This window comes from Phaenicophaeus curvirostris, chromosome 16, assembly GCF_032191515.1.
Source record: "Phaenicophaeus curvirostris isolate KB17595 chromosome 16, BPBGC_Pcur_1.0, whole genome shotgun sequence".
NCBI classification, from domain to species: Eukaryota; Metazoa; Chordata; class Aves; order Cuculiformes; family Cuculidae; genus Phaenicophaeus; species Phaenicophaeus curvirostris.
The window spans coordinates 4,096,048-4,114,958 of NC_091407.1; the positions used below are offsets into that span (position 1 = coordinate 4,096,048).

At 39.3% G+C, this 18,911-nt stretch overlaps 1 protein-coding gene across 1 annotated transcript in view; it reads right to left on the bottom strand.

The window, feature by feature from the left end:
* PRKAR1B (protein kinase cAMP-dependent type I regulatory subunit beta) overlaps positions 1-18,911 on the bottom strand; it is a 93,405-nt gene that overhangs the window by 31,871 nt on the left and 42,623 nt on the right. Inside the window, exons 5-7 of the mRNA XM_069870474.1 lie at positions 7,937-7,998; positions 7,161-7,207; positions 853-1,011 (exon numbers count right to left, since the gene is read on the bottom strand). Coding sequence (XP_069726575.1) covers positions 853-1,011; positions 7,161-7,207; positions 7,937-7,998 — 268 coding nt within the window. The remainder of the gene's footprint in view (positions 1-852; positions 1,012-7,160; positions 7,208-7,936; positions 7,999-18,911) is intronic.

Here is an 18,911-nt window from a genome sequence, read left to right on the forward strand (position 1 = left end):
GAAAATGCACACTCCTTTTTCATTCTGAGAGCATTCATTCCTTCAGATCAGAATTAAACAATGCAGCTTTTAGAGACAAGTCCTATTGAGAAAGAAGCTTTACAGAGCGTTACGTCTGTTAACTATGCAAAAGAAAGGAATATTTTATGGAGAAGGAATATATGCAGATGGACATCAGAAATAAACTCATAAAAAAAAAAAGTTATGACATTGCTGAAGTTAATTATCTGTCAAAGTTTCCATTATAAGAATCAACAGCAAATCCACAATCTAGCAGGCACCCTGAGTGCCCAGGAAGTCTGTTGAGCTTTGCTGCAGTGATGAGGGACTTTGAAACGTGCAGCTACCATCCCACAATATGTGTGACTATGTGGTGCTACCTACTAAAGATGGAGAGCACAGTCCAGCCAAGACCTTTTTTTTTAAGAGGAGCTGCATTTAACCTTGTATTGCCTGCCTTGAAGAGTATAATACAAGTTCAGACAAAGACTTCACAGGCAAGGGGTAGTGATGAAAGACATTTCGAGGTTCACGATAAGGAGAGGATTTGCATAGCTTTGGTGGGTAATGCAGGCCTCCTGAGCTTTTCATTCATGTATAATAGTTACACATAATGTTATTCAATTGCATTTCTGATTCAGCGTCTTTCTACTGAATCTTGTCCTCTCTTTCTTCAGCTCATTTAATTTAGTTACTCAGTGTTGTTGTCATGTTGTTTCTCTTTTATTTAGAAACACAGACTACACAGCCTTCTATCATCAGTGCACTCTGAACACAGAAAAGAAGTGCTAGCGCTACAAAAGAAAGTGAAACATATCAGCTCCATGAACAAGCCCTTCTCCATAAACTTACCATTAAAATGCGTCTGTAGCTGTCTCTGTCGATACCCCAGAGCTTTAGGTCTGTCTTGGCCTTGACGGTGGCAGCCCGAGGTGTTCCGTAGATTAATGCCAGTTCCCCAAAGCTGCCTCCTTCTCCGATGCTGGTGACCCACTCCCCGTTGACATAAACCTACCACAGCACAAGACAAAATGAGAAGAAAAACCACGTTGAGTATTTAGTTGCAGTTTTCCTCCTGCTGCCAGTTACCCAAAAAACTATTAACAATTTCTTTTCTAATCATCAGTGCTGGGGACTCTGAAGGAAAACAAGGGCATAACAGTTTCCACAGTTGGTCCCCAAAGAGGGCAACAACCTGCTTTGTAGACAGAATTTCAAGTCGTCTTGCTTCAGTACAATGACTGTATTTACTCTCTAGGTTTTCAGCTCCCATGGTTAACTGGCATCGTGTTTACCCTCTTGTGTTCAAGGCTCAGACAGTCAACAAGCAGAACTGTCACAACTCTGGCTTTTTATTAACACTGTCAAACTTGAAAGGAAGGAGATTTGTTGATATGTGTAATGAGGTTTGCTGAAAAGCACCATGGCCATGAAATGAAAAACAGTCAAAACAGAGAAACACCTTTTGAAAAGGAACATTTTTTTCTTCCCTAAGCCTTGTGCCTCCAACTACCATTCAACTATGACTACTGAGATCTCTTTCTGCCTTAGTAAAGACTACTAAGTGCTTTGGACTTGAGAAGCTATATTCAGAATTACCTTCCATCTTTAACACCAGCTCTACAAAACATCTAAAGCAGTATTTGACTCACAGATCACTTACAGAAGCTTGTTTGGAAGCTTATTCTTTTATTTAGCAGAAAACTACAGTAAAGGAAAAGACCATAACCTACTACCAATTACTGTGTAAAAGTCCAGCAGTCTTTAAAAAATATAAGAATTAGAGTTGTGTTCAAGCTGGGTATACGATGAAGACCAAAATAAATGAGCTGAGGTGAAAATTGAACAAACTGTAAGTATTAATTTTACTTCTATCTTCTTTTTATGATGAAAAGGCGTATTACAAACTACAATTGGAATCAATCCCTATTTCTCTTCACAATTTTCAATTAAGACCTGATTCTGCTCCTACTGAGGTCAGTGAAATGCTGGTTCAGTAGGAGATAGATGGGGCCATGGAACAGTTCAGCTAATCAAGATACCTCTTGGGTATCAGCTGAAAAGGAGCAGTAATAGTATCACTGCTGAACTCCAGGCACTGTTGTGTCCCCTGGTGTTCCTGGAGCATTTGAGGATTGAGAGGCTGAAATAAAGGGTAAAAATAATCCCAAACAGGCAGGTGGTAGCAGAATGCCAAGAAAGAACTCAAGCTACAAAAGCTATAGATTCATTTCTTCACCATGACAGAATGAATGTCACATAGGAGAATATCACAGAGGAGAACAACAGCATTTCCTTTCAAACTTTGACACTCACCACAGAAAGAAAATCTCACAGAACATTAAATGTACTTTTGACTCTCCTCATGATGAAAAAAAGAAAGAAAAGAAAGAAAAAAAAGAAGTTTCAAAGAAGTTAGACAAACCCAAGCATTTTTGCAGTGAAACAAGCAGGTAATACTGTGGCTCCCAGATCTGTTTTTGCGAGACAGGCAGAAGAAATGGATGAATAAAATTAGGATTCTGAAAGGCTTGTACCATAATGTGAATGCGTGAAAAATTTTAAACTCAATTACCCCATTGCAAAATTGTCTAGATGCATATTTGAATGTTGGGATATTCCCTTTTTGTGAGGATTTCCCCGGATGGACCCAGGTTTGGTATAGAAATTCATGTCCTCCATAAAAGGTCTCAGGGACAACAGGGAAATCTAATAATTCCAATGAGTTTTGGACCACATTCTGAACGTAAACTGATGCTGCATCCTTAACTCTTTTTCAGCACACCGAAGTTACACTATATGCTATTTTGCTGAAAACACAGTTTTTGTTCCTGCAGAAGGGTATGAATTATAAGCGGGAAATAAATCCACTCCTTCATATGTGTTTTTAAGCAATACGTTGACACTTCTTTTTAGAGCAATAGGCATGACACAAACGCAGCCCAGAGAGGGGAATTACTCTGGTAAAACTCAAGGCAGAGGAAGTGAAGGGTGTGTATTTACTGCTGCACAGTCAATATAAAGACAGGCTACTGCCTGACACTGCTCTGCGACTTCTTTAATTTTGCTGTCTTACTTGAAAAGACTCCCCAAAACATGTTTGACATCTCGCCTGTAAACAGTTTATGCAAACAGTCACTCCACCGCTCCAAGGGTGTCAAGTTGAAAGTACACGAAGGTGAAACCAAATCACTGATCTGACAGTCTTTGGGCGAGCATTCACTCCCCCAATAAAAATGCCATTTCCAATATCAATCTCCAAAAGAGAAAACAGCTTGAGAATAATTACTGTTTTATAGGAGGAAAACCATTGCACTTCATTATCTGCAAAGGCCTAAGTCAACAATCAACTTTTGTCTTCATCATGAAGTTAAAGTGCATTGATGGCACATTACAAAGCTGTTCTGCCCTGTACCAGAGTTCAGCTCCACCATAAAACCCTTTAAAATAGATTTTCAAAAAAAATAAGTAGAAAGGAAAGTAGCTCTGTTTGTAAGGTGCAGGAAGTAAAGCTATTTTAGGCTCAGAAGAGCTTATGAAAGCCAGCGTTATATGGCAGCAGCTCAGATGATCTCCTCCTTTATCCTAAAAATGCTGGGCTGAGGTTTTGGCTCAGGCAGTTTTAGGCATTTGTGAATTCGTGGGAAGTGGCGAGTCCATAACTAAATTATTCCTAATTGTTATTTGACCTGCCAATCACAGCTCCATAATAGCTGGAAGTTTCTTCGTGCACCTGAGGAGGAACATAGACCTGCAGATGCCCAAATATGACCAAGCCATTAGGACCACCTACTTTCCATAGATAAAAAGCACTTTAGATTTCTGTTGTTTTTCATTATGTAGTATGAGCACTGCAATTGCTGTGTGACTGAAAACCACACAACTTGCTCTATTTGTCATATGAATGTGCTTTCCTTAAATATAAATAAATAGAATATATTAACATGGAGACTGCCTTGAGAATCTTAAAAATTTGAGCACATTTAAATTGTTCAATTTCAAATTTCAAAAAGCATACTTCTGAAATTAGAAAGAACTTTATTTATGGAAGAATTCAAACAAAAAGCAATCTACGGAGTCTAATCATAAAATATTACCAGTTTTAAAATCCAACAGTGTTGTCCCACAAACCACCCTGTAATTTTCATCTTTACATATACAAATCAGACAATGTCTATATACAAATAAGGGCTTCAAGAAGATTTCACCTACAATTAAAAAATAATATTATCTACTGTCCACAATATTAATTTATTGCTCCAAATATAACTTTATACAGTAAATACAGAACTTATTTAAGAAAAAATACTGAGAAGTTTTCATTTTGATTATGATCCTACTATAGTTTAGCTGCTGCTGTTTTACAAGAAGAAAACCTGAGAATGACTGTAGAGAAACTTGCTGTGACATTAAATAGAATAGGAAGTTGTTGAGTCTAAAAAAAATACATCCGTTTTAAAAAGGTAGTTGACAGTGCTTTTTCAAGTAAAAATGTGAAGTTATAAGATTAAAATAATAAACAGGAAGTCATTTTTATATTTAGAAATATGGATTAGAGATTTTTGCAAGACACATACTTTAGTAGGTACTTTCAACATCTTTACTGGGAACTATAATTTAAACTTTGCCAGCTGCTTTTTGGCATACATTGACTTCTGCCTGAAAAGAAAAGCTTCCAGTAGATAATTGACCTCTAAGACTTTAGACTTCACGCCCTCGTCTACCTAGTGTAAACTATATACACATCCATACACAGGGCTGGGTCGTGAGTTAATTCTCCTCAGCTCTGAACCTCTTCTTGATTTCTAAAAACGTTTCTTTTACGCACAAAAATCTGTGCCCTTTTCCCTTGGCTCATAGTCCACGTTGAGTGCAGTGGCCAACTGAAGGGTATTGCATCAATACCACAAGAGAATGCACAGACACTTTATACTATGGATATGCTAATAGGGCTTGTTTATACCCTAAGAAAGTGTAAGAGTTGAGGTTAAAGTGTTACAATATTTAAAAATCCTTTACTGTACTTCTAATTTGCCTCAGAATATTTTTAAAGGGAAAATATTTGAATGCTCTTACTTGCACTTTGGGTGCCGAAAGTCACACAGTAAATTACTTTTAAATGTTGCAGGTTTTGAAACTCAAAACACCCCACAATGATTTTGATATTTTGGCTTTGGTGGTGGTTTCTGTTTGGTTTTGGTTGTTTTGTTGATAGATTCTTTTCCTGTTTTGCCATAACTTTGTTCCAGAGGATGGGAATTTTATGATGGCAACTGTGACCTCCCTTACACATAAATTTACATGTGTATGGAAAACCTGGGAGCTTATCAGTCACGATGTTCTCAGAGTAAATTGCTCCATCAGTTCAGGTATACCTGCCACTTCTATGCAGATCTGGGAAATTATGAAGGCAGACAGCCTGGTCAGGGGTTAAAAACCTCCATGCGTGTGCCAACACCAGCTGAACTAGGCAGAAAATGGCTTGAAGCATGAAAGTCTCAGGGTCAATTGTCTACTCTCCAAGTCGCTTTTTTTCCTGGAGAAGGGTGGAAGCATGCCAAAAAACTATCTGGCAAAGCTTAAATGAACTGCAGCTCGCTCACTAGTAGTCTGGATTTTCTTCAGACAGTAAGGATTCTCGCACTGTTGTCCAGAAAGTAGAAGGAGTCTTTTTCTTGGAGCACTATATATGATGTGATAGTACATACCTATGGGATCTGGGAGCTGCTGCCTAACACAGGAGCAAGTTACTCTGCACTAACTGCCCAGAACATTTAATTTCCCCGTTTTATCACTGCGTGGTAGAAGTGATATGTGGATATGGAAGATTGTCTTTTTTTGCAACTAATTGTGAAGGTTTTGCTGAGTGCTTTCTGATGTCATTCAGTCCCCCACTGCCCCTGAGGCAGACGCTGAAGAAAACTTTCCTAAAGGTTTTGAGTGAGGACACATTATTTTTAAAGAGGATTAATCTGTAACTTCAGTATGTGCGTTTGCATATGTTTGTGGGTCTGATTCAAAGCCGGTGAATTCATTAAGCTCAGTATTGGGCCCTAACCAATTATTTTAAAACTAAATTTTACCACTGTTCTATAAATATTGCCCTTTCATTTTCTGGCCCTGTGGATGTGGCGATGTTTGCTATTGAGAGGTATGCCTGATAGGAACACTGAGTCAGACAGATTTCCTGAGGAGCAACTTCCAGAGGCAGAGGCAGCATGTGAGGTTTCTCAATTCCCAACAATACCAATTAGATGGTCTCCTAACACAAACAGCCTGCTAAAAAAAATAACTTTCACTAAAATAACTGTATGCCTCCTGTCCGGATTTAAAATAAATCACTTTCTTCTTTAAATATGCCAAACAAAACTCATCTGGGCATCCGAAGGGCAATGCTGCTAATAAGCAAGACTGAACTAAGCAACCACTGTGGCTGTTTCAGGTACGTGTAGAAAATTCAGTAGTAGTAAAACTGCAAAAGAGTGAGCTTCGTATGGGATAAAAATGATAAGCCATGAATAGATTACAATTTGGAAGGCATGGTCAGAAATAAGTTTCTTTTAGAAGACTTGCTGATTAATCCACTGCATATTCCTGCAAACATTTTGTGGTCTAACAGATCATTTTACACTTATAATAATCCTTGCTTTATTAATATGCTGCATTGTTCATATATTTGGACCCAATATTAAAAGAAAATTAAGGTTTCTAAGGCGAAACTCGCTGCCTCAGGATATATTTCAATTTGAGGAAAAAAAACCTCAACACATGAGCTAAGCTAACTGATTAAAGAAAAAAATTTTCTTATGGTCGTTCTGAACCTTCGGGTGCATTCCAGCACGGTGGCCTGCTCTGCCAAAGAGTGAACACCTCCAGGTGCAGTCAGGGTTCTGAAGATAATGTCATTTGCTTCATTTTGATACCATATTTTCCTGCTTGGAATGGACAAATAAGCTAGGTTGTAAAACATGCCAAATACAAAATTATGCACAAATGACTTAATACCACAAAAGCAAAGGAATGAGACCAACCCTGTGAAATCCCTTTCAAGAAGAAAGGAGACAGAACCACAGCACATGTCTGGATCAAGCTGTGTGCCAGAGCACACGGTTTTATTATGTAGCTTCAAAATAAATATTATACTATAAGAGTGTACTTACATCTACCTCGCCTTGGTCAATCACATAGAAGTTGTCTCCTTCATCACCTGGAAGCAAAATACAAAAGGTGATTGTTTCCTGCAGGTCTGCTAAAATATTCATTAACTTCCTATATCCAGATTTAATCCTGTAATACGTGCACAGGCTGGTATATCAGATCACTTACGGAGAGATTAATTTACTGAAACTTCTTTGCTTACTTGCTTTTCATTTCTTCCTATTAATATCTTTCAATTGCATTAATTTATCTCGCTGGATTGATTCAACACTTCATTCAGTGTAAACACACAAGAGGGTTTAACACACCCTGAGGGTAACGAAGTCCTTCACAACACGCTGCAGGCATGCAGGTAAGTTGCCAAGTGTGATAACTACAATACAGCACAATGAGGTGTTGAATATTCCTAACAACCATAAAAATATTTTCCATCTCTAATTACTCTCAGACAGCCTGTGCCATCCTTATGAATTCTGAGCCGTGCTTGACTTCCTGACTGCCTTCAGTTAAGAAATGAACATTTTAATTTGAAGTGCTATTTATCTGTGTTTAACTGCAGCACTTTGAAAACCTGGAGAAACACCAGCACGGTTTTGTAGGAGAACCCTGCTCATGTAGCAGAAAACCTGCATCCATGATCTCTTGATGTAACTGCACACAGAGACTCCTTTAGAATATGGTTATTCTTCCCATTAAGCAAAGAAGGTGAAATCTCAAACAGACAGATGTGAATTGCACAATCTTAGCAAACACAAGGGGAAAAAACTAGAAGAATTACCCTGTTGTATGACTGTTTCTCCTGCGATGTGTGTGACGGGGAACATGGCATCAAATATGTCACTGGAAAAGAAAAGAAACATTTATTAATGAATCAGATCTATTTCTTACCTAACTAGGAGACCTACCATCATTGTTTCGTTCAGCCTTCATTAACAGATTTTGCAGAAAAAGAAAAGGAAAATGTTAGTTGTAACTGGAAAGTGAGCCCCTGCTTGGCAAGAAATCAAAATAACTAGTTTGGCACAAGCTGTAGTTTAAAACTAAGTGAGGCTGTGATTCAGTGCATGCTATTTTGAAACAACTCCTGAATTATATGCATATAGGCCACTTCTTATAGCACTGCACACACCAGTAAGCTTGAGTATTTTATTGTCTGAGCAGACAGATCTCAGATTTTCAGCTGCGATCAGTACGTGTCACAGCAGTAATTGCTAGATGCCTAAATGGGAGTTTCTCTCCTGAACATCTGGCCTTGCATTTACAAGCAAAACCTGTTCCACAATACAAAGCCCGTTTGGAAAGGTAGATGGCTCTAAATTAATGTAGCATAAGACCTGGCAAGAGATTGCACTCACGGTGCAGAAGAGGCCAAACACTGAAAATGTTAGGGAGTCGTTCATGAGAGGGGAATTTGACCAATGCTACATAAAGACCAAAGCTGCAGAAGAGCCTTGTGTTCATTAATCATCGCGGAATTACACACCTTACCGTGGTCTCCAGCATACTGACACATATCCTTAAAAGGCCAGGCAGAGCAGTACGGACGGGAACGCACCCGGCACCAACACTTCGGGCAACTTGCCCAAACCCAGTCCTTTGTTTATTGAGGGAGTCAGCAGGCTCCGTGGAGCCAGGGCTTCCTTTCCCCACATCAGATTTTGGGGAGCTTACTTTCAGAAGCATGAACCACAGCGAGACGGGTGCTCCTCATCCCTCTTCCCCTTCCTATGCATCAGACTCAAGGACTAAAGGAAACGGCTCCCTGAAACAAACACAATGCAGCAAGGAGGAATTGTTAACTAGTCTCTTCCCTGGTCTGGTGGAGGAATGGTCCATCCAGGGGCCACCGATGACAGTGGCAAGATGAAATGCTTCAGCCTGGAATGAAGCAAAGTCCCCACAAAGGTAGTGGAGCACAAACAGTGAAGAAACCTAACAGTTTCATCAAAATAGCCAGAAGACTAGCAAACCGATCCATGCTACATTTCACTGCCTTATATGGGAAACACATATCGTAAAATCCCATTATTAGCTTATTTCCTGTTCAACTGTTCCAGAATTCGTTCACACTCAGTTCTAGGAAATGTTTCACCATGAACTTCAAATTGTTCATGTCCTTCCTCTTCAGCACCCACAATGTTTATGCTCATTATCTCAGCTCTGTGTCAGCACCACTTACAGGAGAACCGGGAGACCTCAAACCAGGCACCTCCTGCTGCTCCACAGTACCTGCAAGCGATGTTTAGTCTGTGACCTATAACGAAATTATATATTTCACCCCTGTTGTTTCATCAGGCCCATCTTGCGCTCTTCCTACTCATGTTCAGGAAATAACCTTCATCACAGGTAAAAAGCCTGTTCAGAGCTCAGAGAAGAAACCTCTTTCTCAATCATTCTGAGCACTAGTGCAAAGAGAAGTATATGGACTGTAGTTTTTAATCCACTAAACCCATTTTCTTTAATGGGTTCAGCATTTCTCCAAGAGAAAAGTACTTGATGGTAGGTGCCAAACTGGAATGAATCAAAATGTGAAATGAATGAGGGACCTTATGTCAATAAGGCAAGTCTAACTGCTCTTCAGCACCTCTGGGACTTGGAAATTTGGTATGACAGAGGCTCCTTTGCCTCCCTGTGGCTGGTTTCCCCTTGGCTGCGACTGGGAACTTCACCGAGCTTTAGAAATTATCCTGCAGCCCATGGAAAATTTACTGGAGGAAAAAGGACTCCACGTGGCAAAGATGGAAATGTCCAGTACAATATACCCAAAAATAGACACAATACTGAATATCGATAACCAAACCAAAATGTGACTGTTTGAGCAAACTTAGAAACTTTTTTAAAAATAGAAATACAGAGGAAATAAGTACCCACAGTTTCAGTCTTTCGTCTTTGTTTTAAGGCTGTATTTTATTTATAACTTAACAATTGACTGTACAAACAGTGCCAAATAAATTATGTATAGCGTCGTGTCCTTCTCCAAAAATGCTTCCCATCTCATTTCTACAACAAGTCTTAGTTTTATCAAAAGAACTCTTTAAAACTCACAGACTAAAAATTTCAGCTGATGGTATAATAAACCCAAAGTCTATTAGCAGCAACAGCGATTTTACAGTAATCTTCTGCTGCCTAAAGTATTACTGTAAATATTCTAGAACCACATTTGTGACGTGTTTCAGTGAAGTCTCCACCTTACTAGACCAAGACTTGGACTTTTAAAAAGACCTTTGAAGGACATCTCATCAAACATTAGCCTAAACCACATATCACACACAGACACACAACACACCCAAAGTCACAGCGAGGCTTATTTACACTTCCAAAGTGAAACAAGGGCATTTCTTTGATAAAGAACAATAATATCATGACTGTCACTGGAAACATATCATCATGTTTCTTTTCTGCTAGGGAACAATAGTTCTTAATTGATACGGTTAGGCCAAGGTCTCTCACAGTGATTAATGAATTGGAGTTTTTGGATGCTCAATTTGAGGTTCATTAAATAGACTCGGATTTCAGACTACATGGATCAGCAGGCAACTTCAAAGTTTCTCAGCCTACAAGTCTAGCAACCAAAAACTGGGACATGTAGAATACCACCAAAGAAAACCACCCTCTGGAAATTGCCATCTCCTAAAGTACCAAAGGCTTAAGGTCCCTGTATGAAAGCTGGCTTTTGATTTGATTCAGACTAAAAGTAGAATTTGTTTGGAAAATTTCCATATTGTCTTTATTCACAGGGTCTGAAATAAACACAAAAACGTCCCAAGGGTCAACATGCCAAAATACTTTGAAAATTTGAAAAATTTGTGCCTAACCTCAGCCAAAAGCCGAAACTACAATAAGCAGATATATTTCCCACTTTCCCAATAAAGGTCCTATGCTCCATTTGCCATTTAAGACATGTGCCCTGGATCTGTACTGCAGAGAGAAAACAAGTAAATCTTTAAATACTGAGTAAGTTAAGAAGTGGCGCTCACTAAAGGCATAAATAATATGGCAAGTGCCAAAAATATGACTGGTTGTTTTCTTCCTGTACCAGGCACCTGTTTCCAAGTCATTCAAAATCACTCTGACCATTACAGAAAAACAAACTGCTTACAAATACAGTGCGAGTGCTACAACCCATTTCACTATCAAGCAAAGACCGTAGCCACGTTCTTCTACAGCTTTGCAAAAACAGGTAGTTGTATTTCTTGAGTTGGAAGGTTTTGTGAAATAATTAGGGCCAGACATACCTATACAGATTCCTAACAACTAAATTTTTTTCAAGCACCAGCAGGGTTTTTTTCTAGTGTTAAACAGAACACCAGAAAATCAGTAGTTAAGTCTTCACCCAATGCTGAACTATCATGATTTCATCTTCTGTCTGAGCTGCAGCACCGAGAAAGAACACAGCAGCCTCTGTCTTCTGCCCCAGCATCAGCTATTTGACTGTTGACACCGACTGTGCTAGCAGTGCTGTGTGCTGAACTGACAGGGAAAGGTTTGATTTTTTGCCAAGATTTTTATGATTGAGCTGTAAATGAGAACTGCTCAGAGGGATTTCCATATTTTGTTGAAAACGTACTGTTTGCCCTGTTACCAGATGACTTATACAGGTGATGGAAGAAGAAAATAGGGCACCAGTTCTGGTATTTCAGCTGTTGTTTCATGACACTGCGACCATGAGACGTTGACGCTGCAACCACTGCACTCAGCGCATCTCAAGTTCAGCATCAGTACATGGAGGGCTCTTTCTCACCCTCTCCAGAGCCAAAGCTTCTGATAGGCTTTGTAATCTTTTCACAGCTTCCCTACCTAGAGAGGATCTGTTTCTGGTTACTCATGGAACCTGGACTCAAACGTTGGTCCTGATTCAGAAGGTATCAAGGGCAATTTTTGGCTTGGAAGTGCTGTTGCAGGTGGGACTGCACGTACCTCAATATCCACATTTGGATCCAAGCGGAGACACTAGCAAGACACTACTAACGTTTTCCAGGAGAATTTCTAAACATTTAATTCTTTGTTAATTTTTGACATTAGCATGCAAAAACAAATCACAAGAAAAGATTGTGAGCACCACAGAACATACAAGTTAACAAGTCCAACAAAGTGAAACCAAGATATGCGTCTAGACATGAAATCTCTATCTATTCAATCAAAAAATACCATCTGTCTTCTTCGGGAATATCAAAATTTAGAAGACTTTTTTTTAAAAGGTCAAAGATATCAAAGGCTTGCAGCAAGTTTTAACACATATAGTGTCTCCTATGAGGGTGCAGAATTGTAAACAACTGAGATAAGACCTGAAATCCCAGGGGCTGATTTGCTCTCCATCATCTGCAGTGGCTTCTGGCCACCTGGCCAGGCTGAGCCAAGTCCTTTTTCATGCAAAGAAGGGCAACACCACTTGAATCAATGAGACTGCAACTATTTAGAGCAGCAAAGAGTCTATCACAGTGACTGCAAAATAAATATGATGAAACACTTAGCTGATTTAATTCAGTAGCATTTTACAGACCCCCTTTGCCAAGACGCGAATGACTGCACTCGGAGGAAGCCAGTACAGAAGGGAGGGACAAGGGGTTCTCTTTCTCATGAGAAAAAGCGAGTGATAAAAATAAACCATCTCATCTGCTTTTACACCGCGGCTGCTTGGAGTCAACGTAGAATATGAGATAGACAAAAAAAAAAAATAACGTGCGCTGTAGGTAAAATAGCACTGGCAATAAGCAACCAAGAAGCAGCTTGTTAAAACAAAATGAGAGAAGGAGGATTCCAAGCACTTTCAGAACCAGACCATGGCAATGGCCAAAATAGGGAAACTATGCAAGACAATTTATCAGTTTCACAATCAGATTTCTTTCCAGACCTTGCTGGGCTGAATGCATTGCAGGAAAGGAAAAATGGAAGAGACAAAATGCATGTGTGTTAGGCAAAAATGGAAAATCCTCATTATACCTGCAGGTGATAATTTCTCAGAGTTCAATCAGAACAACTTATTGTGCAGGCAGACTCAGAAAGCCTATATAACTCTGTGCACTATACAGAGTTTTTTTCTTCTTTTGCTATCTCTAGCAAAACAAAGCAAGTCTTGTATTGGGAAGGATAGCTTTAGAAGATATGTAGCTGCTCTGGCATAATTCAACAAATGACATCCAGCATTTTCGTGGAGTGAGGCTACCCTAGCAGGAGGATTCCAGTGTTTTAAGCCCTTCCTACTTATGTACCTTTGAAGTTTAGTAAACATAGTTGATAGTAACTCTGTCTTTCTTTAGCTGTAGCTCTTATATCTGGATACTATTTTAAGATTTCTAAAGTCGGGGGGGAGGGAGGGTTTCTCCTCGTGTACGTCTAATATTTCCTTATGATTCATTTCCTGAAAAGATAACAACTTTCTAGCAATTGTTCTAACAGCCACTTCTGCTCTGTACGGACGAAGGGCACAGAATAGAAACCAAACAACTGGCTTTAATTAACATCTATGTAGTGAAGGAATAAATGCAGTACTTTACCGCTGAATAAAATGTGAGGGTCAGTGCTATGCCTAAGTATAAGGCTTCAATTCACACTGCTCATTCCTAGGAACCGGGCATGTCCTTACTGATGTACGATACTGAAACCCCTGAGAAACAATTATTATTACGTACTGACTATTGAGAATAAAAGGAATGCACACAGGTAAAATAAAAAATTCCTTTACAGAGGTATTTAACTAACAGCCCAGAGCTTACAATTGCTACAAGCAAATAGGTGGTGTCACAGGCATGTACCCAAGAGGGAGCATAACACTGAAACCTTAATGAAAACATTACCCATCTACTTCTGTTATTTTTTTTCCTGTCAGGACAGCAATAAATTAATTACAGCAGCATACAAAGCTATTAACAATTGAGAATATTTAATTACTTCAGGATAATGGCCAATGTTTAGGTATTATTTCAATTAAGACATACATTAATTTTACTGTAATGACCATGTAAGTCTTTGAAGTCAAACACGAGAAGGCATTCTGAATGGCAGGTTAAAACTAAAGTCCATGTCCAATTCCATAACGTTTATTAAGTCACAAACCCACATAACTAGCAGGCATGTGAACCAGAAAGAAATAAAAAATTGTCATCTTATATTTCTGTGAAGTATTTCCATTTTTACTGGCTTATGAAGTCCTTTTATAGGTTCATGACTTATTACACTGAACTAGCGGAATGAAACTTTATGAGCAGAGCATCAACTCATTTTACAGACCCTATACATCTACGTGTCAATGGCTCACATCAGCTTCAACATGCTAATAATAACTTTCAAAGAGAAAGTGTGCACGCGGAGACCTTCATCTGGAAAACCATCTGCCATGGCCAACGGCAACAAGAGGGTGACTCTTGTGCAAAAACAGGCCAAGCCTTGCAGCTCAAGAGTGACAAGGACCAACCCCACACTCTCCCCCAATGCTTTCACCTTGTTCTCTTTTCTTCCTATGACCCCCTCAGAAGCATCATTTCATTGATCAATGAACCAAACACTGAAGAGGGACCCAGGGAAGGGTCGCTGTTTCAAAACTCAACTGGGCAAGGCTCTTGGTTAGACCAGACAACTCTCACCAGATCTGCTTTGAGCAGGAGGTTGGAGTAGGTATCTCTGGAAGCCCCTTCCACCCACCAGAAGCCCAGGGTTTGGCACTGAGCTCCTCCCAGTGGGAGAGATGAGGTGGTCCTGCGCTCAGCCGCAGACACCCGGGAGGCAGGGGAGCATGAGTCAGGAGGCCAGCAGGAGGAAAACCCATGCATCATGCATGGAAAAAACACTGGATGTAGGAATATCTGTGCGCTTCTGCGTGAGTAACTGCAACAAAACTGCAGCCCAACTTCACATCACCAATAATCACTGCTCATCAACAAAGTCTGTGCCTATCAGGAGGCCATGATTAGAAATTAGGTAATGGGGGGGGGGAGTGTTCAGAAAAAAATAGCTTAATAAACTGAATATTCCTGTGGAAAATGGCTGATGTCATTTCCCACTTAAAATTATCTTTAAAGTTTCGAAACTCATCTACAAGTCCTACTGCGTTATATTCAAAGGATTACTTTCCACTATGAAATTATTTCAGGATTAAATTTCTCAGTAAAAGGTTAAAATCAAAATATGACATTGTTGTTGAATACAATATTATAATGAAAGTTAATCACGTTTGTTTGCTTGTTTTCTGTTTATGAACAGAGATTGAGAGATTTTGATCTTGGAAGATTCAAGATGAGGAAAACATTTAAATGCCAAAAGAAAAACCAAGCAAAATAGAAAACCAAGAGAAACTTGGGTCAGTCAAATATATTTTCTACTTAGTTATGATGTACAAGTATATATGTAGACATATTGAGAAGCACACATACCAGACTGCACTCTGTTCTTTCTGTTTTAGTAGGTACAATATAGTGATTAGGAACCTTTGCTAGCGAGCAGCTATCAGGCTCTAATGTAAAGACAGAGACATTATAGAGGTTATATACTATGAGAATAGAGCATTGCTGCAAGCATATTCTACTGAAGCTTTTGCTTTGCGAAAGCTCCAAATACCTTATAATAAGAGGCACAGAAGTCAAAGGCTGTAACAAAGTCAAAGGCATTATTTGTATATATTGGCATTGCAGAAGTGACCTGGGGAAGCCCTGAACACAATGATGAACCACGTGCTTCAGATAAAGCGGGACAAATCCATCCCTGGTGTCACCAGCTTGAGGTAGGTGTACTTGAACTGACTAAAGAAGACAGCCCTCTAAGTCATAGATCAGTACATACAATTTTAGATTTTCCACGTAATTAATTACTTCGTCATTTTCTCAAACACTCTGGAAAAGCTATGGTGGGTACCATGCTAATCAAATAAATAACTTAATAGCTGAAAGAAAATTGCTTCTAGTGGGACAGAAAGACACCACCACAAGAATAATTATGATCCCCAAAACAAATCTCTGTTGATATTAATATGAAGCAAATTCCACCGCTGATAAAGGGAGACCATAACAAAGTTCCCATATTTGAACAATTTCTGGTACTTTTAAACCTCTTCACTCTTTAATTTCAAGCTCCCTCTTCTGGACTGTCCCAATGAAGCCAGACAGTCACTACACATTACTCCTCATCCTTGCTTTAGTAATCAGGTAATACAGCTGAAGAAGCTCTTGGTAAGTGGCACTGATACAGATCGCTCATCACCCTGACCCAGTTTTGTGGCTACTACAGCTGAAGTCCTCTGAAGATATAACAGTATATGCTGAGATTTAAAGAACTCCCAGAGGTCTGCAGTTATAAATACACTACTATGCAATCTCTTGGAGTAGATGATGGAGGCGATGTCCCTCAACGTAGGACCTATATCCCAAGGCATATCCTTACATAGGGATATAGGGCATCATTTTAAATAATGAACTATGATAAACCATAAGTAAATACAAATAAAACTATACAATGTACATGACCTTACTGTTTACATTATGCAGTGAAGCGAAATACCTCCCCCGCAACAGTAATAGCATTTTCTGTCTTGCCTTTCAGATTGAGGACATTCTTTCATGAAAGCGAAATTATATATAGTTACTTTTTCTTGCACCCCTATGACTAGCAAACTGGTGACAGAGAAAGATAGAATAAAGCGCTCCCAGACTTCACTGCCTGTTGGCATGTGTGTGGCAGCAGTTGATGCTCATCGCACCCCGTGTTCCCTTCTATTGAGTTGGCTTCATTCGCTTGCTGGGTACCAAGTAATTGCAGTTAGGTACAAGGTTTCATCAGTTTACAGTGCTTCTGGTAGTTCTTTTCCCAAAATCTCTTTGTGCTATTGATATGTTTGAGCATTTATACGTAAAGAAGAGGTATGAATATTGTTGCCAAAGGAATGCGAAGGCCTGATCCTCTACCCACTGCAAAATGAAAGAATGCCAAGGGAGGGTTTAGGTCGGGCATGAAGGAAAGGTTCTTCACCCTGAGCATGGTGGAGCACTGGAATAGCTCCCCAGCAAAGCAGTCACAGCACCAAGCCTGACAATATCCAAGAAGCATCTGGACAATGCACTCAGACACGTGGTGTGAATGTTGGGGTTGTCCTATGCAGAGACAGGAGCTGGACTCGATAATCCTTGTGGGTCTCTTCCAAGTCAGGACATTCTGTGATTCTGTGAAATCTAAAAGCTAAATAATCTAATCTAAATAATTCATTCAATTTTCCTATTCAGAGTATGTCTACAAACTGTTGAGATTGCGGACATAGGACACGAGCACAATATACATCTATTTTCATTATTTTCTTCTATTTTAACTTTTTTTCGCACTCTGTGCAAGTCACTTCTAACAGTTTTCTATAAATATAGAAAAATTAAAATATATTTGATAATTATGGTTGTTCGTTCAAATCATATACTTACTGCTCCTACGCACTATTATTAAGACTACAGCTTCTATATGTAAAAGAAAAGCTTGAGTACCACAAGACAGCACCTGTGCCTGGCAACTATATCAGAACAAAAATAGATAAGAATTATCAGGCATTAGGTTAAAATCTTTTCCCTTCTGTGCCTGGTGGCCCTTGCCATTAACATCAAAATCAGGACACTGGAAGAATACTGAAGATGCTAATGCTGAAGAATGACGCGATGATAAAGAATGCTCCACAAAAATGCAGATGAGGGGTGGGGGTATCATGTTCATGCAAAAATAGTTTTGTACATCAGGAAACTCCTAGGGTAATTCTGGTAATATGTGTATCAATACGCAGTGGCACTGGAAAAGCTTGGAAGTGCTTAAAAGACTGAAGCCAAGGCTCTAGTTCCCAAGTCACTCAGCAGCGTGTCTGCTGCGAGTCAGAGGGACGCATGCTGCAACTAATCAAGGAGTGTTTGACATGCATCTCCACTGGCTGACAAGCACATAACATACAGCTGCAAGCATCTCCCACATCTTGCTTAATTAATTTCCATCCTTGTTGTGTGCTCCCACACCTGGAGATACCAGGCAGCTGCATATAATAAAAACATTTTAACCTGTGTCAGTGGATAGGATTCAATTGAGTTTGTAATTGGATCAGTAAATGAAATCATTATAAAACAGCTGATAAAGGCTCACTAGAATGAGTCAGAACGATTTTTTTTAAAGTGTGTAAATCTAGTGTTAAAGAGCTGATGAATAAAATTCATAGCCGACACAAAACCACATGTCCACAAGCACTTGCTTTTCTATTTGCATATCTATTATAGCTCACAGACATGTGCAAACTCATACACCCACACATTTTCCTTATGTTTTCCCTAAGTTTATCATTACTCCCCTTCATCTCTGATTCACAGCATTTCTGAGATAGAATCTTTTACAATAAAACGAACTAGAGATAAAATTTCTCTAGACAATAAATACTCCTTTTGTAAGAGCTTTTTAGTCATCTATCGCAATTAAGTAGCTTCATTTTACTTACATCTCCACTAATTCAAAGACGGAGAAAATAGAGATCGATTAGATGAGATGATACATGTATTTTTATCTTAAGTGATCTGTACTCACAGGGGTCCGAAAGAAAGGAAGCTTTTTAAGCACAGAAAGCTGTTTAAATCTATAGCTGCACAAACACAGACCTAAGGATGCATTTTCTTCATACCTATGTAAATGAATTCAGACACAGTTACATTACTTTGCTCCATCTTCGTCAATAATTTTCTTCTGAGCCCTCACTAAACAATCAAGTGGACATTAAAGACGTCTTGAAGACACCCAGCAACACCACTGGCAGCAAC